Source organism: Sphaerodactylus townsendi, linkage group LG03 (assembly GCF_021028975.2).
Source record: "Sphaerodactylus townsendi isolate TG3544 linkage group LG03, MPM_Stown_v2.3, whole genome shotgun sequence".
Lineage (NCBI taxonomy): Eukaryota > Metazoa > Chordata > Lepidosauria > Squamata > Sphaerodactylidae > Sphaerodactylus > Sphaerodactylus townsendi.
The window spans coordinates 161834717-161857789 of NC_059427.1; the positions used below are offsets into that span (position 1 = coordinate 161834717).

The 23073-nt window shown below is 43.7% G+C and overlaps 2 protein-coding genes across 3 annotated transcripts; both read left to right on the top strand.

Moving 5' to 3' along the window:
• The first annotated feature begins 7518 nt into the window (after positions 1-7518).
• Positions 7519-9490, top strand: LOC125427967 (olfactory receptor 14A16-like). Its single transcript, XM_048487534.1, has 3 exons — positions 7519-7529; positions 7796-8520; positions 9276-9490. The coding sequence occupies exons 1-3, from the start codon at positions 7519-7521 to the stop codon at positions 9488-9490; spliced, it is 951 nt and encodes a 316-aa protein (XP_048343491.1).
• A 7194-nt stretch (positions 9491-16684) lies between these two features.
• On the top strand, positions 16685-20226 carry LOC125429721 (olfactory receptor 14I1-like). 2 transcript variants are annotated; one of them, XM_048491088.1, is made up of 2 exons: positions 16685-16700; positions 19304-20226. In XM_048491088.1, exons 1-2 carry the CDS (start codon positions 16685-16687, stop codon positions 20224-20226), a joined length of 939 nt encoding a protein of 312 aa, XP_048347045.1. The 2 variants fall into 2 exon arrangements, with proteins under 2 accessions (XP_048347045.1, XP_048347046.1); XM_048491089.1 differs by lacking the exon at positions 16685-16700 and having other exon boundaries at positions 19294-20226.
• Positions 20227-23073: the final 2847 nt, after the last annotated feature.

The window sequence follows — 23073 nt, forward strand, 5'->3', positions numbered from 1 at the left end:
AAAGTGAGAAGATCAGCAGAATTTCATGCTTAGATGCTCAGCTAGGAACCTCTTGGGTGAATGCAATCCTGGGCCGGGGATTTGGTAGGCATTTAGTTTATCAATGGCTGCCAGAACTTGGCTTACATGTCTACCACCATTCTCTTGCTAGTTCGCTTGGATCTAAGCCTCCCTAAGAAGCTTGGTTCAGGGCAGGAATTTTCCTCACCTCCTCTTGGGTGAAGACAGATGCAAAAGTAATTCTTTCAGCTTCTCTGCAATCTCCCTGTCATCTTTTAGCACACCTCATTGTTCCCTTTGTCACCTAATGGGCTCCTACTGCTTCCCTTGGCTGGCTTCCTGCTTTGGTGTACTTGAAGAATTGTTTGTTGCTGATCTTGATGTTCGCAGCCATGCGTTTCTCATAATCTTTTTTTTCCTCCCTTACCCGGCTAACTTTCTTCTCTTTTAGCCACCATTTGTATTGTTCCCTCTGGTATTCCCTCCCCAGTCAAGTTGGACTTCCATTTTCTAAAGACATCTTTTTTCCTATGAATTTCCTCAACCTCCCTTATTAACCATGGTGGCTTTCTTCCTGGACTGGGGCACTGCGCTTTTCCTAACCTCTTGGAACATAATTCCAGCTGAGCTTTTTATAACTGTGTTTTTAAATAACCCCCCAAGCATCTTGGACAGTTTTGACTTCTCTTGATTTTCTCTCCTTTTCAGCTTCCCAAGCACTCATCCCCCTCTCATCTTTAAGAAATTTCCCTTTCACGAAATGAAGGCGGTAATGTAACTACATTAGTAGTTGTCACTTTGTTCACATGCTGAGATACCAGAATCCCGATACAGAATGTGTGGTCACTGTTCCCTATCGGCTCAACAACACTGACTTCCGCACCAGGTCCTGAGTCCAACATAGAATTTATCTGGGATCACTCTCTCCCCTGGTTGTTTCCACAACCATCTGCTCTTAGCCACAGTCATTTAGGCATATCCAGGAATGCTCTCCTCACTCACTATGACCTGAACACATGCATTTTTTCCAGTTTATGCTTTGGGGATAATCGATAAGCACTTCCATTACCAACTACATTTTTTTGCTTTTGTTGACCCTCTCGAATTTCTTTTTTCCATCTCAGAATCTTCTTGTGCACTTTGAAGTCATTAAACTATCCTTCACCCCTAGGTATTGATATCCACTGAAATGCTTCTGTAGGGGGAATCAGCTCCCCTTTGCATTGTCTATTTTATGTGACACTGTGCCTTCTCTTGACCCTTAAATTCACCCCCAATCACTACCTCTATCCCATCAACATCCTGTAGAGCTCTGTAACCTGGGATAAACAGCATCCCACTTGGTCTCTCCTCATCTCCGCCATGTCTCTGTGTGGTTCTCTATGGTGTGGTAAACTCTGTGCAGAAAACAGAAATAAGAGTAATATTATATTCCTACTGAGATCTCCTCCTAGATGCCTGTCCCAGGATTTCCAGGAATTTCCTGGCCAGAGTTGGCAACATATTTCTCAGACAGTTGTGCCCTGCTAGCAGTGAAGCTCATGGAAGTCCCTAGCATGGCGATGATAGGGAACACCCTCCTTGCCTCTCCCCTCTTTAACATCTTGGGGAGCTGTGACTTCTGGGAAGGTTTTTTAAGGATAGATTTTTAATGCTGGACCCCAAGTGGTTTTTGTAAAAGCGCTGTAATTTTATAAGTTTTTATGATGTTATTTATATTAATTATTTATTGGTTATGTGGTATTTATTTGTTAAGTTCAATGCCTAAGACTCCTCAGGGATGGAAGGTCTATAAATATGATAATAAATAAATAATAAATAAAAATAATAATAAATAATAAATAAATAAAATTGTATGGTACGGCAATTTTCAGAACCAAGTTATTTGTCAGTTACACAATACTAGAATTGAAGATTAGCTTCCTCATGGGAAAAATTCACTAACTGCTAGAAGAGAGAGGGTTTTTTTTAACCACCTGGAGATACCCAGAAAGACAACACATAAAACTATATGAGATGAAGTGGCCAGATTCACCAGCAAACTCTGGTCACTGGTGAAGAAAAGTTGCACATGAGTTGACAGACATCTGCATAACATTGGTATGTTATCCAAGATACTTTATACTTTTGGGTGATCAGATAAATTAATTCTTACTCTACATACTCGAAATGCTCACCCAGGCATAGCCCTTCTGGGTGCAGCAGCATGGTAATGATGGCTGTGAGTGGCTAAGAGCAGTGGCTAAAGAGCAGGTGCACTCTGATCTGGAGGAACGAAGGTTTTGATTCCCAGCTCATTGCCGCCCGAGTTGTGGAGGCTTATCACAGAATTCAGGATTAGCCTGTCCACTCCCACACATGCCAGGCTGGGTGACCTTTGGTTTAGTCACAGCTTCTCAGGCTTCCTCTCAGCTCCCACCCACCTCACAGGGGTGTTTGCTGTGTGGGGAAGGGCAAGCAGATTATGAAGCCCCTTTGAGTCTCACTGCAGGAGAGAGAAAGGGGGGATATAAATCCAAACTCTTCTTCTTCTTCTTCTTCTTCTTCTTCTTCTTCTTCTTCTTCTTCTTCTTCTTCTTCTTCTTCTTCTTCTTCTTCTTCTTCTTCTTCCTTCTTCTTCTTCTTCTTCTTCTTCTTCTTCTTCTTCTTCTTCTTCTTCTCCTTCTCCTTTTTTAATTTCTTTTTTTACCTACTACTTGACAAACAAAGCTGGATGGACGTCTCTCAATGACCAAGGATTTTTCCACATGGTAACCAAGGATGCATTCTACAGCTGCTCTGCTTATTTCTTTTGTCCCTGTGTATGCTTGCTCCTTTACTCATTCAGTCATATAAGCTGTGAGGTCAGATCTTATCAAATAATATTCTTTGCATGGGGCCTTTTCCCCTGGTTAGTATCTCAATGGAAGACCATGAAGCAAGCAGCCAATGCATATGGCAGTGGTGAGGTGAACCTATGGCACAGGTGCCAGAGGTGGCACTCAGAGCCCTCTCTGTAAGGCACAGGCAAACAGAGTGCTCCCCCCCACACATCTATATAGGGCTGGCCTGGACCACTGGGCTTTCGACATTAGCATTAAACCCAACACCTAGTTTTGGGAAAGCAGTGTGGGTAACCCAGTTAAATGCTTTTAAACCCCTTCGAATTTTCAATGCTAAGAACTAAAGTGTGATCCTTCTTTACCTGGGAGTAAGCTGGGTTGCTGGCAAAGGGCATTGCTTCTGAATAACCCCTCCTAGGGTCATGATTGGAAGAGTTGCCTATGGTTGCTTCAAAGCAAAGCCACCAACTACCACCAAGTTTATTCGAAGGTAATGCAATTGGAGCCAACTGTTTTTTTCTAAACTGAAACCTCAGTATTCAGGTAAAATTGCCGTGTTGGCACTTGGCGATAAATAAGTGGGTTTTGGGTTGCAATTTGGGTACTCGGTCTCGAAAAGGTTCACCATCACTGCTATATGGAGGCAGGAAATAGCACTTCACGCGGTCTCTTGCTTTGAAAATGCAATTCGGTTACCATAAGTTGGTTGTGACTTGATAGCACTTTCCACCATGACCACCAGTGATTTTCAAGGAGCCCTTGCCCAAACTGAAGGGCTAGATGAGCAGGAAGCCCTCACCGCAGCAGAGGTCTATAGCACACAGGATCCACGCCCAAATTTAATTTAATTTGCAATGTGTCTACAGTCAGAAGTTAACCCAAAACCAACTTCACAGTTATCTAAATATTATTATTATTATTATTATTTATTATATTTCTAAACCGCCCTCCCCCGAAGGGCTCAGGGCGGTGAACAAACAGATAGATAGAGCACAATAAAATCAATAATCATTAAATAACGGCTCTATATACTTAAAACCAACCCCATTAAAATGCAGCGTTCTAACATCAATATATCGATGGTGTCCTATTAAACATCCCCTAACGGAAGAGGGGGAAGAAAAGAGGAGAAGAGAGACAGCAGGGTCCACAGATGTTAAAAAGGGAGATCATTTTTCCCCCCTCTGGTTAAATATGGCAGATCATTTTTCCCCCCTCTGGTCTATTATTTATTCTGCCAGATTAAGAGAATGTATTCTCTCATGGAGCAGCCAACAGAACAAAATAACTTTCTCCTATGGCACCGGGACCTACATGCAATCAATGCCATCTTAATCTTCTGGAACCCAGAGATTCATAATTTCTCCTCAGGTTTGACAAGAGGGGTCTGAGGGGCTTTATAGTACAGTGGGAAAGAACTCTGTTTCTTTGCTAACGAGTAAGGAATAAAGAGCAAATTTCACTTTGCAATGGAAAGGTTTTAGATACAGGAGATACCTGAATGCAAAGCTTCAGAATTGCTTGGAAAGGGAGAGGATCAAAAATAGAGTGAAACAGAACCCTTGTAATATTTATATCGCACTATGTTCCCTGCCTCTTAAATCAACATCATGGAGAACTGAGGTTTGGATAGAAGGGAAGAAGGTTCAATTTCTTTCACGTTTTGTTTTCCCTCTCCTCAGCAGTTAAACTTTTATGTACATTCAGCATTGCCATGTTTAGATCAGGTTCATGTCTGATGACAAGAGAGAGGCAAGCATGTGAGAAGTTGTTCATTGATGAAACTGTCTTGTTGTAGCCTTGAGGCTGGATGCCCCCCAAAACCTTGTCAGGTGGATTCCACATGGGCCAAAAAACAGCGGTGTGAAAACGGTGTAAAATGGCTTAAAATGGTATAAAAGGGCTTACACCGTTTTCACACTGTTTCAGGGGTGTAACAAGGCAAACTGTAGCCCTGGGCAAAACCTGAGTTGGATGCCTGCCCCCGCATGGGCGGCCACCCCACCACGACCAATTTTGTTTTTGCAGCAGGACATTGGTGCCTTCAGGGAGATGGGGCTATCCTTTTGAAGGTCCATAACTTTGGACCCCCTGAACCAAACTGCACCAAAATTGGGGGGTGCCATTAGGACAGTCTCCAGATGATACTCTGAAATTTTGGTGCTGATACATCCAAAAATGCACCCCCTGCAGGAACATCCCAGAAATTTGCCCAAGAATCTTTGTTCTGCATTGAGTTTTCTGCATTGCTGTCAACGGGGGTTGCAGGCTGGGGGGGGGGTACATTTCTGAAGGCACAGTCTCAAAACTTTCAGGGTCTCATCAGGAGACTTCCTTAATGATACCCCCCCGGTTTGGTGCAGTTTGGTTCATGGGGGCCAAAGTTATGGACCCTCAAAACTGTAGCCCCCATCTCCTATTAACTCCCATTGGAAACAATGGGGGATGGGGCACCCCCTTTGGGAGTCCATAACTTTGGACTCCCTGAACCAAACCTCACCAAACCTGGGGGGTAGCATAAGGACAGTCTCCTGATGATACTCTGAAATTTTGGTGCCACTAGCCTAAAAGCTGCGCCCCTGCAGGCCAAAAATGGAAAATTACTAAAAATACCCAAACACGAACCCTGCATTTTGATGCCCCCCACAAGGTGGTGCCCTGGGCAGCTGCCCACCTTGCCCAATGGGCATTACGCCCTTGCACTGTTTTCACACCGCTGTTTTTGGCCATGCGGAATCCGCCTCTGTCTTTGCTCCTTGTGATATAAAGAGAAGCTGGGGAGGCTCTTGAGATTTGGCAAGTGTCTGTCACACAATTGAGTGAGGAAAGAGTTAACTGTCTGTATGCTAAGTAGACACTGAGGCCACTGTTTAATGAGAGAGTAAATGGGCTAACCATTGGTCAGCTTAGTCGGACATAGCTAGCAAGTCTTATAGCACGTGTGACCAAAGTTATAAAGCTAACCCAGGGGTAGGGAACCTGCGGCTCTCCAGATGTTCAGGAACTACAATTCCCATCAGCCCCTACCAGCATGGCCAATTGGCCATGCTGACAGAGGCTGATGGGAATTGTAGTTCCTGAACATCTGGAGAGCCGCAGGTTCCCTACCCCTGAGCTAACCTGTTCCCTTTGTTCCAGCAGAGATAAGAGAAGGCCACGTGTAGAATGTAGACCAGACTTGCATCAGCTAGCTGGATGCAACTGACAGAAAGCATTTATCTTTTTGTAACCTTGTTTCCCATTATCATAGTTAGTAAAGTTTTTCTCTTTTTATAAAGCAACTGTCATTGACTCTGTCTTGTTTATTCCTGAAACTCTGCTAAGCTGTGGTTATAAGCACATAATTTTTCCGTCGAGACTCCTGCCTGAATCTCAGTTCCTGTAACAAGTGAGATTCAATACTCTTCTCCTACATTATTTTTATTTATTTATTTATTTATTTATTTTTAATTTATAATCAATTTTATATACCGCCCCTCCCCCGAAGGGCTCTGGGCAGTGAACAACACAATAATAACAGCAATGACATTAAAATCGCAATTAAAACAGCGGATTAAACAAAATTACAGCGGCATCCGACAAAACTTCATAAAACGTAATAAACCCACCCTGGAAAACAGACCCAAAAAGCTGAGGGCCCCATAAAATTAAGGGCCCAGAGTGTAAAAAAGGGGGGAGGAGGAGGAGGGCGCACATCAGCGGTCGGCCCCTCCAAACGCCTGGTGGAACAATTCGGTCTTACAGGCCCTGTGGAACTCTCCGCAGACCATTTGGAAAGGTGACTTGGAAAAGCCTGGGGGAGGGGGTTCTGAAGAAGAGGTTTTGGGGAGACATGAACAGAGGCTCCAGAATATTGGAAAGACCTATCTGTATCACTAAATGGTATAAGCAGAACAGGAATAACATAACATTTATGGAGGTGGAATAAAGGTGGAGAGAGATGCTGTTCACTAGGGTGTGATATGGTGATCCCAAACAAGCTGCCCACTCATGTGTTTACTGAAGAACCTTTATATTTTCAGGGAGTACCTATTTTAAAATAGTTGCTTCCATCATACGATAATACCCTGTTTCCCTGAAAATAAGACCTACCCCCAAAATAAGCCCTAGCATGATTTTTTGGGATTTTTGGAGGATGCTTGAAATATAAGCCCTACTCCAAAAATAAGCCCTAGTTACAGACTCCCCAGCGCAGCTGATCTGGCCTTGTGGGGTGAGCAAAATCATGGAAAAAAATAAGACAGCCCCTGAAAATAAGCCCTAACGCATCTTTTAGAGCAAAAATTAATATAACACCCTGTCTTATTTCCGGGGAAACACAGTACTAAGGGCTGCAGCGAGGAGGAACTGTGCCCTTTGAGTCTCCTTACAGGAAAGAAAGGCGGGATATACATCTCCCCTTCTTCTTCTTCTTCTTCTTCTTCTTCTTCTTCTTCTTCTTCTTCTTCTTCTTCTTCTTCTTCTTCTTCTTCTTCTTCTTCTTCTTCTTCTTCTTCTTCTTCTTCTTCTTCTTCTTCTTCTTCTCCTCTTCTTCTCCTCCTCCTCCTCCTCCTCCTCCTCCTCCTCCTCCTCCTCCTCCTCCTCCTCCTCCTCCTCCTCCTCCTCCTCCTCCTCCTCTTAACTGTAACAGAGTCCTTTCCCATGGGCGATTTATACCAGTTTTAGAGATTTATAGCAAACAGATCGTGCATAGTATATGTACACTCAGTATTACCATGTTTAGGCCATGTCAAATCACGTTCAAGTCTAAAAACTGGAGAGGGGTGCACGTGTGAAGTTGTTGACCATCCCCCCACCCCCCATTTTTCCCCTATTCAAAATGTCTAGATAATTCTAAAGGATTTCCATTATCTCCTGGTTCAACACTGGATTACCTGGGGAACTGGATTCAAAGAACAGGAAAGAATGTAGTGATTAACTGTTAATACAGCCTTCTCTATTTTGACCGACAGGGAACCTGCAGCAAAATAAAGAGGCCAAATGCACAATCTAACCTCTTTTTCTGATTTTTTGCTCTTGGGATTTTCAGACATTCAAGAACTACAGATCTTAAACTTCTTTGGGTTTGCAGCAATATATTTGGCAGCAATGACTGGTAATCTTCTCATTATTGTGGCTGTAGCCCTTGACCATCACTTGCACACCCCCATGTACTTCTTCCTCGTGAACTTGGCTATTGTGGACCTTGGCTTAATTTCTGTCCTTGTACCCAAAGCTATGGCCAACTGCCTCATGGACAGCCGGTCAATTTCTTACTTTGGATGTGCAGCTCAAGTATTCATGTATCTCCTTTTTGCTGGTTCAGATTTTTCCTTTCTAGTTATAATGGCACATGACCACTACGTTGCTATCTGCAGTGCATTGCAATATGAGACGATTATGCACAAGGGATCTTGCATTTGGATGGCAGCTGGAGCATGGATTAGTGGCCTCCTCTATGCTGTATTGCACACGGGTGGCACTTTTGGCATTACCTTCTGCTCCAATATTATCAATCAGTTCTTCTGTGAAATTCCACAGTTACTGAAGCTGTCCTGCTCTGACTTATATCTAGTTGAAATGAGCCTCCTTATTTTTAGCTTTGTCTTAATGATGGGATGCTTCACCTTCATTGTTTTAACTTATGTCAAGATCTTTGCAATCGTACTCAGAATCCCTTCAGTGAAGGGTCAGAAAAAAGCCCTCTCCACTTGTATCCCTAAGAACATAAGAACATAAGAACTAGCCTGCTGGATCAGACCAGAGTCCATCTAGTCCAGCATTCTGCTACTCGCAGTGGCCCACCAGGTGCCTTTGGGAGCTCACATGCAGGATGTGAAAGCAATGGCCTTCTGCTGCTGCTGCTCCTGAGCACCTGGTCTGCTAAGGCATTAGCAATCTGAGATCAAGGAGGATCAAGATTGGTAGCCATAGATTGACTTCTCCTCCATAAATCTGTCCAAGCCCTTTTTAAAGCTATCCGCACGTTGAGTGGCCATGCTCCCACCTCCTGTGGCAGCATATTCCAAACACCAATCACACGCGTTGGTGAAGAAGTGTTTTCCTTTTATTAGTCCTAATTCTTCCCCAGCATTTTCAATGAATGCCCCTGGTTCTGAAGTATTGTGAGAAAGAGAGAAAAAATTTCTCTCTGTCAACATTTTCTACCCCATGCATAATTTTATAGACTTCAATCATATCCCCCCTCAGACGTCTCCTCTCCAAACTAAAGAGTCCCAAACGCTGCAGCCTCTCCTCATAAGGAAGGTGCTCCAATCCTTCAATCATCCTCGTTGCCCTTCTCTGCACTTTTTCTATCTCTTCGATATCCTTTTTTGAGATGTGGTACGACCAGAACTGAACACAGTACTCCAAGTGCGGTCGCACCACGGCTTTATATAAGGGCATGACAATCTTTGCAGTTTTATTCTCAATTCCTTTCCTAATTATCCCCAGCATAGAGTTTGCCTTTTTCACACCTCACTGTTGTATCTCTGCTTGTTTTCACTGGACTGTTTGCTTATGGGAGGCCTCCTGCGAACACGTCATCTGATCTTGATATTGTATTCGCAGTAATCTATGCTATACTCCCTCCACTGCTCAATCCATTCATCTATACCATGAGAAACAAAGCAATGAAGGGTGCTTTGTTGAAGTTGTTCAGATCTGAACATTTTTGTAATCACTAACAAAAACTATTCCATGACACTGCGGCTGTGCAATCTACTTCATCTGAATGTTTGTCTTGAATGATTTTTAACCTTGGCTTTTAACACTGGTGTATAGAAACATTGATTGCAATGGAACTACATTGTTCTAGCTCAGCTTCCTTCCTTCCTTCCTTCCTTCCTTCCTTCCTTCCTTCCTTCCTTCCTTCCTTCCTTCCTTCCTTCCTTCCTTCCTTCCTTCCTTCCTTCCTTCCTTCCTTCCTTCCTTCCTTCCTTCCTTCCTTCCTTCCTTCCTTCCTTCCTTCCTTCCTTCCTTCCTTCCTTCCTTCCTTCTTTCCTTCCCCTGTGCTATCTAGCTTGCCTCCAGGCCAATCCTACCACAGAATATAACTAATTATTACATCAGAAGCAATTCATTACAGGAGGGCCAGTAACTTACGGAAAAAGAAAGGTTAAATGGAGTTGCTCTACTGGTCCCTGAAACTAGATCTGGGAAGAAGAGAAGAAGAAGAGGAAGAGTTTGGATTTATATCCCCCCCCTTTCTCTCCTGCAGGAGACTCAAAGGGGCTTACAATCTCCTTGCCCTTCCCCCCTCACAACAAACACCCTGTGTTGAGAGAGCTCCAAAAAGCTGTGACTAGCCCAAGGTCACCCAGCTGGCGTGTGTGGGAGTGTGCACAGGCTAATCTGATTCCCCAGATAAGCCTCCACAGCTCAGGCGGCAGAGCTGGGAATCAAACCCGGTTCCTCCAGATTAGATACATGAGCTCTTAACCTCCTATGCCATATAGAATATGTGGTAATATCAAGGCATTATTAGCTTTTACAAGTGCTTAGCAGAGATGAAATTTTGGTAAAGTGTGGATTCTCAGACCCAATGCACTTTTCCTGCAGCAACACTGCAGCTGAAGGAAACATAATTATTAAAGCCTGCAGAAGTTATTTTTAGGAAGGGGGAAGGATATCCTGCCCTCCCTACAAGCCTTTGTCCTGAGTCAGAAAGGCCCTGTTGGTGTTTGTTTTCATAACTTCAGAGCTACAAGGGCTCCTTCAGCAATTCCAAGGAATCCTTTCTGACTTAAGAAAAAGTGTGTGCAGGAAGGCTTGAGCCCTTACTTGCAAGCCAGCTCCATTTCCAATTAGGGGAAAAACACTTGGAAGTAAGATCTGGACTCAACTCCTCTATCATGTGAGAAGCCTGATACTTCATGTTCTCTCCTCTTCCCATTGTGCATGGGCCACATAATGTCAGGCCTGCACCATACTTGGCCTGGCAGCTCGCATGTCTGCACCAAGGTCACAGATGGCTCTGCCATTATCATCACCCGAGGCTAAGGAGGCCTTCCCCTGCTTTCATGTACTAGTCAAGAGAGCTTAAACGTTCATTCTTATCTGCCTTTCTCCAAAGGAGTGAACTGTCTGTCCTAAACAATGCCTCTGTTCCCACCGTCCTTTCAAATGCTGATATTAGGGGAATGTGAGGGTGGGGGGATTATGGGTTGAACTTTTCTGTAACTTACAGGTGTATACCAAAGACAGAGAGCCAAACTTTAGTATCAGCTATCTGAGCCTTGGGCTGACAAAGTTCCAATAAAGCTCTTGAAACCTTCTTGAGTCTTGTTTGATAACCGGCGTAGCAGACCCTTACACATATGTTGTAATGCAAAAACTGATTTTCTCAAAGGCTCATTCCGCACGTGCAGAATAATGCACTTTCAAACTGCTTTCAGTGCTCTTTGAAGCTGTGCGGAATGGCAAAATCCACTGGCAAACAGTTGTGAAAGTGGTTTGAAAACGCATTATTTTGCGTGTGCGGAAGGGGCCAAACTTACACATTCAGTTTCACCATCTTAAGTGCTGAAAATATTTTTTTCTTAGGAGAAGTAAATCTGTAAGGCTTAAAAAATTTTTTTGCACCACTTCCTGTTTTGTTTAGTTTCCTTTCCTTTAAAATTGTACCAATTTTCCGATTTTATTTGTATATTAACTGTATAATTGTATACATTCCATAAAAATAACAAAATAATAATTAACAACAATAAGAAAAAACAAAAAGACAAAAAGAAATGACATGGACATTTTAGTAATTTTTAAAATTGTATAGTATGATTTGTATTGTATTGGGTTTTATTGTTCTTGGTTTTATTTTGTTTTGTTGCATTTTGCAAGTTGCCTTGAGTATGGCTATAGAAAAGTGGGATATAAATACTTTTAATACAGGCAGGTGTTGCCCTACCCTTCATATCCTGCCATATTGAAATATGGATTTAATATGATTTTTCTGCAATAATGTACTGACAAATGCCAGCAACTGTGTGTGTAGCAGAATGTCCAAATCAACAATGGGCCAAGTGCAAAAAGGCCTACTAGCAAAATTAAATCACTGAATGAGTTATTCCAGCTAACAGAGACTGGAAGCCTCATGGACATGTATCTTGGGCCCTTTCCGCACAAGCGTTCTATGGTGACCTGAGGACGGCAAAAACGCCATCCCCAGGGAGCCATTCACACAGGGGGTGCAGCTGCTGCGCAGCCGCACCGCCCTCGTGCCGCCCGACCGGCGCAAAGCCGGCGTTTCCAAACCTCGCTTGGCAAGCGAGGTTTCCTGGAAATGCTGGCTTCCAGGTGCCTCCCCCACACTCCCACCCTGCACTTACCTTGTCTCCGGCCCTCCGGCACGTCGCCGAGGCCTGGGGACACGCCCCCCTGTCCTGGGACGCTGAAGCAGGCGCGCAGGGCCGGGGGCATGTCTCCAGGCCTTGACGACGTGCCGAAGGGCCAGGGACACGCCAGGTCGGCCAGGCAACGGCACTCCGCGGCGCCGTCTGCCTGGCTGTTTCTGGGACCGTTCGTGCGGTCCCAGGGGGGTTGGGTCAGCACGGAATGAGCCAACCCAACCTCCATTGACGCCGTGCAGAAACGGCCCTGATTACCACACCCTGCCAAGATTGCTGTAACACAAAGGAACTGGGATACACCTTGTCACAAGATTTCCATCTAAACGTCTTTAACAACCATCAACGTTTACAATTGTTCCTTCCCTGATCCACTCAAAGCCTCAGCCAAATTTAAATAACATATCTGGACAGAGGCTCCTAAAAGAAACTCTGCCTAAGCCATTCAAGGCAAACCCTGATCCAATCACAAGACAATTGATTCTACTGTCCCAACATTTAGAAAACAATAGATGAGCTATTAATTAGCTCAACCCAGCAAACCCAGCATGGAAATCCAGGAAGTTCCAGGAAGAGAGCTCCTAGCTCCTGCCCCAAAATATGCTATGGGTATAAAAGCACAGCGCACCCCAAGTTCCACGCTCGCTTGCTGGCAGGCTTGTAGGCTGTCTGGCTCACAGGCTGGCTTGCTGCTGCTCTTTACTAACTCTAGCGCTAGCTGGCTAGCTGGCTAGCTCCTAGTGAGCTCGCTGGCTCTTCCAGCTCTTTACTAGCCTGAACCTCTCTTTGGTTGGTTTTGAGTCACGATATTGTCCTTCACTTGGATTCAAATGCTGGCCATTTGAATCCTTGCCTTCTCCAAGAACTTCTCAGCTGAACCTAGGTAACGTATAAGTCCCTGCTACCCCCTTCCTAATCTATCATCTACTTTCCTACTTTCCACCCTTTTTATATCTCTTAGGCTCATCCCGCACATGCAGAATAATGCACTTTCAAACAGCTTTCAGTGCTCTTTGAAGCTGTGTGAAATAACAAAATCCACTTGCAAACAGTTGTGAAAGTGGTTTGAAAATGCATTATTTTGCGTGTGCGGAAGGGGCCTTTGGAACTGTGTGTAAGCTTCTCTATGTCTCACTGTATGAATGCTTTTCATCAAAAACTTATAAAAGTATTTGGTCTCTTTGTATACTCTGTGGTACGTTTCAAGCCATTTTCTGGTATAGTTGTTCTAAAGATCCCACTGCTAGCCTACCTCTTGCTGCCAAGCCGAGTTATTCCCCATCACCATTTTAAAACGCTTTAACTGTTAAGCTAGCGTAACACAGGAGGGAAGGCAGGTGTTACCAGGAGGGAGCTAGCAGTGTGTGAGACAGGCACATCCATGTCCACCTCCATCTACCGCCTAGATGTTGAGTTCTGCAGCAACAGTTTAGCTTACTGCTGCACCCTCCCCTTGGGATGTCACCCTGGTAGGGAGGCAGCTGCAGGTGGCTGGTGGTGGCAACAAAGGCAGGTGGGAGGCACAGGCTGCTGGGGAGGAACAGGGGGAGGAAGAGGCAGCAGAAAACACAATGCTTTAATCCCTTACTCCTGGGATAGGGAGGGAGGAGGCTGGCAGCCAAACACACCCCACCAAAGTTGCACCCATGGCTTGAGCCCCCCCTGCCCCCCTCAAGATGCCTATGGTTTAACAGCACCCATCCTATGAAATCCAGTATAGTATAGCAGTTACAGCTTCAAACAAGGGTCTGAGAGACCCAGGCTCAAATCCTCATTTTGCTATGGTGATTTTGGACCAATCCTCATTTTGCTGTGGGTGATTTTGGACCAATCACATACTTGCAGCCTAATCTAATCTAATGTGAATAGGCCCCTTCCGCACATGCAGAATAATGCACTTTCAATCCACTTTCACAATTGTTTGCAAGTGGATTTTGCTAATCCGAACAGTAAAATCCAGCTGCAAAGTGCATTGACAGTGGATTGAGTGCATTATTCTGCATGTGCAGAAGGGGGTCTATATAGTGGTTTCACAGATAAAAAGAAGAAGAGACTAATGTAAGCAAGTTGCTTTGGTCCCCGGTAGGGAAGAAGACTAGTTGGGTAGTATAGGCACAATATTAGCCACAGCGAGGTCTCCTCTGTTCTTTTCATCTTGCAGGACTTTAAATCTGATCCTAGTTTTTTGTGATTTCAAATAAATGTGTTTATGCGAGATTGCCATTCTCAGCGTCTGACACACTGACCACTGATGCCACTATTGTGGGTAGTCATAAGAACATAAGAACATAAGAATCTCTCCCTCTAAGAAGAGGAGGAGGAGGAGAAGGAGGAGGAGGAGGAGGAGGAGGAGGAGTTTGGATTTATATCCCCCCTTTAGAACATAAGTACAAGCCAGCTGGATCAGACCAGAGTCCATCTAGTCCAGCTCTCTGCTACTCGCAGTGGCTCATCAGGTGCCATTGGGAGCTCACGTGCAGGATGTGAAAGCAATGGCCTTCTGCGGCTGTTGCTCCCGGGCACCTGGTCTGCTAAGGCATTTGCAATCTCAGATCAAAGAGGGTCAAGATTGGTAGCCATAGATCGACTTCTCCTCCATAAATCTATCCAAGCCCCTTTTAAAGCTATCCAGGTTAGTGGCCATCACCACCCCCTGTGGCAGCATATTCCAAACACCAATCACATGTTGTGTGAAGAAGTGTTTCCTTGTATTAGTCTTAATTCTTCCCCCCAGCATTTTCAATGGATGCCCCCTGGTTCTAGTATTGTGAGAAAGAGAGAAAAATTTCTCTCTGTCAACATTTTCTACCCCATGCATAATTTTATAGACTTCAATCATATCCTCCCTCAGACGTCTCCTCTCCAAACTAAAGAGTCATGTTTGCATCTGTTCCAGTACTTACTAATTGGTACTGATTATCAGTTCATACTCATTAGTAACCTTGCTTAGATCTCCAAAGAACTTCGCTATGCAGAACTCTTGAGAACAAAAACTCTCCCAAGCGCTACATAGGCATTGATAGAACCCTTACTCTGTCTACATGGGCACAGAGCAGCTCCATATTTTCTAGGTGGATTTTTAAAAGGTTATATTTTGATCAACACAAGTAGATGCATAATTCCATTCTAAACTGAATGAAAGCTCCAACTGAAAAGGGGGAAAAAGTAAGTTATTAATTTATCTATCCCATAAGAATGTTCTTTTGGTGTTCTATCAACAATGTTCCATCCTCTGTTGGCAGCAGAGGGTAGGATTCACAACAATGGTATAGATTACAGGGGAAATGGTTCTGACTGGATACTAGGGACATTGAAAAAAAATTAAAGAGTTATGCAGCAGTGGAATCAGCAGTTTATGGAGATAATGAGTGCCCCCTCACTGGCAATCCTTAAGCAGCAGCTGGACAAACATTTGTATGGAATGCTGTAGACTGATTGTGTATTGAACAGGAGGTTGGGCTAGATGGCCTGTACTGCCCTTCCAACTGCATGATTCTATGATCATTCCTTTGTTTTCTCTCTTTCAACCCCCCTCCCCTGCTCAATTGTACAATGTAGTGGTATAATGCACTTCTAGTGGTCAAGACTAAGGCCCCTTCCGCATACGCAAAATAATGCGTTTTCAAACCACTTTCACAACTGTTTGCAAGTGGATTTTGCTATTCCGCACAGCTTCAAAGAGCACTGAAAGCAGTTTGAAAGTGCATTATTCTGCATGTGCGGAATGAGCCTATGTTACTAAATTACTATGCATATTCACTTAAAACTTATTGTCACAAATCAAAGGCTGATTCCGCATGGGCCAGAAACAGCAGTGTGAAAACGGTGTGAAAATCGTGTAAGAGGGTTTAAAATGGTGTAAAAGGGTTTATACTATCCTCTGAAGATGCCAGCCACAGACGCAGGTGAAACGTCAGGAGAGAATGCTGCTAGAACACAGCCATACAGCCCGGAAACCACACAGCACCCAAGGGTTTATACTGTTTTCACACCGTTTTCACACTGCTGTTTTTGGCCCATGCGGAATCAACCAAAGAGTTTCCAGCAAATAAGTCTGCAATTCTGAAAGAAAAATTTCCTGGATGTAAGCCCTGCTGAATTAAATAGGACTAACTTTTGAGTAGACCTGTTAAGGGTTGGTCTCTATATTGGGCCGTATCTCCAGAAGTTCCAGGATCTAAATGTTAGCCTCAAACTCAAGGGAAGGGCTTAGACAAATTCACTGTCCATAACTCATTCCAATCTCTGCTTCCGTTCGGCTACAGGGTGATAGCTAAACTGACATTTTCCAACTTGCTGTAAGGATAGCAAAAATTATATATGCTAAACAAATGGAAAATTCAAAAATGCTTACAAAATTATATATATGTGTGTGTGTGTGTGTGTGTATTTATTTATTTTAAAACAGACAGAAGCCTTTATTGGCATTATAATTTTCAATATTACAATTTTAAAAACAAAAAGGAACGTTTATCTATTAACTGAACCCACTAAAATACATTAAAATATGCATTAAATATCTACATACAGACCCTGCATATGGAACACAAAGAGAGCTAAATTAACCATGACTGTTTTGTGGAGAATAATTACGCTTAGCCAGGTAATGCTTCAGAAAGTTCGCAACAAATTAAATATTATTTCCCCCTTTGCTTCTTTTCCAGTGTTTCATTACTTTCTTTTCCAGTGTTTATTTTTGTTCACCATGTATTCTCTCAGTCAATGAGATCAAAGGGACTATCTATGGCTGTATAAATCTGATTACTTCAGCTTTTCAAGGTTGAGAACTAAGTCTCAGACCCTTTCCACACATGCAGAATAATGCACTTTCAATCCACTTCCACAATTGTTTGCAAGCGGATTTTGTGATTCCGCACAGCTGCAAAGTGCACTGAAAGTGGATTGAAAGTGCATTATCCTGCATGTGCGGAAGGGACCCTAGAGATTCTTTGCCCTGGTTGTGTGAAGGGCTGTCAGAGGAAAGTTATTATTATATGCCTCTTATGTCTGCCTTCATTAACATCGCTGTATGAAATGTGAACTAATAAAATAAACCCTGGATTACCCCTGGATAAGCAGGTGGCAGCTGTGGCCAGGAGTGCCTTTTATTAGCTTTGATTGGTTGGCCACTGCAGTCTTGACTGGGCAAAAAATTCCTGACTACTGTGGTGCCTGCCCTTGTTCCATCTATATTGGAGTACTGCAATGCACTCTTGTTGGACTTCTTAACTTAACATATTTAGCAGAGTAGCAGAAGAAGAGACCATTAGACAGTTGCTGGTTTTATATAAATGAGTTTACTTTCTATTAGGGAGGGTTTACATGGAAGAAAATAAAGAACAGCTTCATATAGTTACATAGCTTAGCACCATGTGATTTGCCTACCTAGGTTTTTCCTCGTGTGGTTCAAACAAAGAAACATACTTTATAACTTCTGTCTACGTGACTAGTCTCACATAGGCAATGCTGGGGTTAGCTGACCAATAGCTTAATCAATGGACTGGCCATAAAACTCTGACCTCAGTAGCTAATTAGCATGCACACAGTTAACCCCTTTATGTCTGAATTGTGACAGACACTTGCAAATTCCAACAACTCTGGGTGGAATTTCCCTTGAGGAGTGTTCAGAAAGTTCAATTGGCACACAATGTTGCAGCCCAGGATGTTGACTGGATTGGTAATAGGAAGCGTACTGCTCTGGTCCTGTTCCATTTTCACTGGCTTTCTGTAGAGCATTTCCAGATGCAATCCAAGGTGCTGGTGTTGGCCTTTAAAACTTGATATGACTTCAAACCAACATAACTGAGAGACTGCCTTCTTCCTTTAGACCAGGGGTAGGGAACGTGCGGCTCTCCAGATGTTCAGGAACTTCAATTCCCATCAGCCTCTGTCAGCATGGCCAATTGGCCATGCTGGTAGGGGCTGATGGGAATTGTAGTTCCTGAACATCTGGAGAGCCGCAGGTTCCCTACCCCTGCTTTAGACCCTACTTGTATGTTAAGGAGCAGCAGTGGCGTAGGAGGTTAAGACCTCATGTATCTAATCTGGAGGAACCGGGTTTGTTTCCCAGCTCTGCCGCTAGAGCTGTGGAGGCTTATCTGGGGAATTCAGATTAGCCTGTATACTCCCACACCTGCCAGCTGGGTGACCTTGGGCTAGTCACAGCTTCTCAGAACTCTCTCAGCCCCACCTACCTCACAGGGTGTTTGTTGTGTGGGGGGAAGGGCAAGGAGATTGTAAGCCCCTTTGAGTCTCCTGCAGGAGAGAAAGGGGGGATATAAATCCAAACTCTTCTTCTTCTTCTTCTTAAGGTCATTTGCTGAGGTACTACTTCAGGCACCCCAACATTTTTAGGTTGGTTGAGATTAGGTGAGCACCAATGAAAGAGAATGTCTTTTTGGCCACAGTATCAAAATTCTGCCAAGAAATTTTTATTTGTCTTCTTGGCCCCTTCTGCACACGCAAAATAATGCATTTTCAAACCACTTTCACAACTGTTTGCAAGTGGATTTTGCCATTCCACACAGCTTCAAAGAGCACTGAAAGCAGTTCAAAGTGCATTATTCTGCATGTGCGGAATGAGCCCTTCTCTCACTGTCTTCTGTGAGGAGAAAGTTTAATATCTTTCTCTCTTTCTCTCTTTCTTTCTTTCTTTCTTTCTCTCTTTTGTTCTTTCTCTCTCTCTCTCTCTCTTTCTACCTACCTACCTACCTACCTACCTACCTACCTACCTACCTACCTACCTACCTACCTACCTACCTACCTACCTACCTACCTACCTACCTACCTACCTACCTACCTACCTACCTACCTACCCCGGAGGGCTCTGAGCGGTGTACAGGGCCCATAAACAAGGCTGATAAAACAATAGATACAAATATAAACATTAACATTAAAACCCTCCATGATCCCTCATTGCTGCCCTTCCTGTTAATATTGATAACAATACTATTTATTTTAGGTTTTTTTGTTTCTTATTAATTATGCTTTCATCATGTTTTATTTTAATTGTTAGCTTCACAGAAATATGTGGCATACACATATTGTAAGCAAATAAATGCATGTATAGCTATAGTGCTCCAGGCTATCTCAATAGCAATAGTTTAACTTTTTTTCCTTTTTCCTCCTGTAGAGCATTCTGCAGTTTCAAACTGAGAGAGGAAATGTCTAACCGAACGTTCATAACTGAATTTTTGCTCTTGGAGTTCACAGATCTGCGAGAATTTCAGATTGTTCATTTCATCGTCTTCCTGGCTTTGTACTTGACTGTGGTTGCAGGAAATCTTCTGATCATCTCTGTGATAGCTCTCGATCAACATCTTCACACCCCCATGTACTTCTTTTTGATGAACCTAGCCGTAACAGACCTTGGCTCCATTTCTGCCACCATCCCCAAATCCATGCTCAATTCCCTTATGAATACTAGGTTGATTTCCTATTCTGGCTGTGTCGTGCAAGTTTATTTTTTTCTGCTGTTTGCAGCATTAGACTGCACCCTTCTCACAGTAATGGCCCATGACCGATATGTAGCTATCTGCAACCCACTTCGCTATGAAACTATTATGAATAAAGGAGCATGCATTCAAATGGCAGCCAGCGCATGGCTTAGCAGCCTTCTCTATGCTATGTTGCACACGGCTACCACCTTTGCCATGAAATTCTGTTCCAATATTGTTGACCAGTTTTTCTGTGAGATCCCACAACTAGTTAAGATCTCTTGCTCTGATTTATATTTAGTTGAAAGCATACTTTTGATATTCGGCGTTGCAGCAGCATCAGGCTGCTTTGTGTTTATAGTCGTAACATACATACAGATCTTCACTACAGTACTCAGAATCCCTTCATCCCAGGGGAGGCAAAAGGCCTTTTCCACCTGTATTCCTCATCTCGTTGTTTTCTCCATGTTTCTATTTGGTGGCATGCTTGTCTACCTGAGACCGATACCCCACCCCTCTCCACATACCAACTTGGCATTTGCCATCATATACTCTGTAATCCCACCCATGATGAACCCTGTAATCTACAGCATGAGAAACAAGGAGATAAAGCTTGCAATGTGCAAACTTTTACACTTGAAGTAGTTTTGCCAGAATACTTTTTAAAAAGTTTATCCTGTAAAAACATACTTAATATGCTTTTAATGAGGTTAATAATGACAAAATTAAAATAAGTAGAGTCCTGGCGGATTATACATTTAACCCACGCCATTTAACAAACAACATACTTTTTTTAAGAAATGCTACAATATTAACACTATTATAAATGCAATACTTTAGTGATATGACTGATGAGTTAAGCCCAGAATCTCTCCCTTTCTTTCCTGTAAGGAGACTCAAAGGGCACAGTTCCTCCTCGCTGCAGCCCTTTGAAGAAGAAGAAGAAGAAGAAGAAGAAGAAGAAGAAGAAGAAGAAGAAGAAGAAGAAGAAGAAGAAGAAGAAGAAGAAGAAGAAGAAGAAGAAGAGTTGGATTTATATCCCCCCTTTAGAACATAAGAACAAGCCTGCTGGATCAGACCAGAGTCCATCTAGTCCAGCTACTCTGTTACTTGCAGTGGCCCACCAGGTGCCTTTGGGAGCTCACAGGCAGGATGTGAAAGCAGTGGCCTTCTGCGACTGCTGCTCCCGAGCACCTGGTCTGCTAAAGCATTTGCAATCTCAGATCAAGGAGGATCAAGATTGGTAGCCAAAGATCAACTTCTCCTCCATAAATCTGTCCAAGCCCTTTTTAAAGCTATCCAGGTTAGTGGCCATCACCACCTCCTGTGGCAGCATATTCCCAACACCAATCACACGTTGTGTGAAGAAGTGTTTCCTTTTATTAGTCCTAATCCCCGCCCCCCCCAGCATTTTCAATGTATGCCTCTGGGTTCTAGTATTGTGAGAAAGAGAGAAAAATTTCTCTCTGTCAACATTTTCTACCCCATGCATAATTTTATAGACTTCAATCATATCCCCCCTCAGACGCCTCCTCTCCAAACTAAAGAGTCCCAAACGCTGCAGCCTCTCCTCATAAGGAAGGTGCTCCAATCCTTCAATCATCCTCGTTGCCCTTCTCTGCACTTTTTCTATCTCTTCGATATCCTTTTTGAGATGTGGCGACCAGAACTGTACACAGTACTCTGCACCACGGCTTTATATAAGGGCATGACAATCCTTGCAGTTTTATTATCAACTCCTTTCCTAATGATCCCCAGCATAGAGTTTGCCTTTTTCACAGCTGCCATGCATTGAGTTGACATTCCCATGGAACTATCAACTAAGACACCCAAATCCCTTTCCTGGTCTGTGACTGATAGCACTGACCCCTGTAGCATGTATGTGAAGTTTGGATTTTTTTGCCCCTATGTTAATCACTTTACATTTTGCTACATTGAACTGCATTTGCCATTTCTTAGCCCACTCACCTAGGGTTGGTCAATACTAAAAAATTCGGTAAAATTCGGATTTGGGTATTTTGGGGCATAAAATGATTTGTATGCCCGAATCCGAATCATAGCCGATTCGGATATGCCTGAAAATTTGGGTAAATCCGAAAAATTCGGGTCCGTTATATTATTTTTTTGAATTTTTTGTGTTTTTACACGTTTTGGCCTGCAGGGGGTGCAATTTTAAAGCTAGTGGCACTAAACTTTCAGGATACCATCTGGAGACTGTCCTGATGATTCTCCCCAAGTTTGGTGCAGTTTGGTTCAGGGGGGGCAAAGTTATTGACCCTCAAAAAGGGTGCCCCATCCCCCATTGTTTCCAATGGAAGCTAACAGGAGATGGGGGCTACACTTTTGAAGGTCCATAACTTTGGACCCCCAGAACCAAACTTCACCAAGCTTGGGGAGTATCATAGGGACAGTACTTGTATGATACCCTGAAATTTTGGTGACAGTAGCTCTAAAACTGCACCCCTCACAGTCACCCAAAGAAATTTCCCCAGATTCTGTGCTCTGTAGTGGCTGGCTGGCTCCATTGCAGCCAATGGGAAATTTCTGTGGGAGGGCTGTGGAGTGCACATTTCTCATGGTAAACCCACAAAACTTTCAGGGTGTCTTCAGGAGAGTCTCTTCATGACACCATCCAGGTTTGGTGACCGTTGCTTCAAGGGGTTCAATGTTATGGGTAGGGTTCATCTCCCACTGCCCCCATAAGCAAAGTTCCTCAAACCTGGATGGTGTCATCCAAAGACTCTCCTGAAGATACCCTGAACATTTTGTGACTGTACCTTGATAAATGTGCACCCACCACCCTCCACCAGAAATTCCCCATTGACAGCAATGCAGAAGTCACTGCAGAAAAAAGAATCTTGGGCACCATCTCCTTAGCTCTCATTGGAAACAATGCGGGATAGAGGCCTCCCTTTGAGGGTCCATAACTTTGCCCCTCCCCCTGAACCAAACTGCACCAAACTTGGGGGATGCCATCAGGCCATCAGGACAGTCTCCTGATGATACCCTGAAATCTGGTGCCACTAGTTTTAAAAATTCCGATTTTCATGTTTCACCGCTCCTGCACATGAAGCCTGCTGGAGTGAGTGAGCGGTGAAACACGCAAACCAGCATTTTTAAAGCTAGTGACACCAAACTTTCAGGGTATCATCAGGAGACTGTCCTGATGATACCAAGTTTGGTGCAGTTATTCAGAAGGCCAAAGTTATGGACTCTCAACGGTGTAGCCCCCATCCCCTATCAGCTCCCATTGGTAACAATGGGGGATAGTTGCACCCCTTTTGAGGGTCCATACCTGAACCAAACTGCACCAAACTTGGTGGGCAACATCAGGACAGTCACCTGATGATACCCTGATAATCTGGTGTCGATACATCTCAAAATGCGTCCCCTGCAGGCACCCCCAGAAATTTGCCCAAGATTCTTTGTTCTGCAGTGACTTAGCTGTATTGCTGTCAATGGGGAATTTCTGGTAGAGGGCTGTGAGGTGGA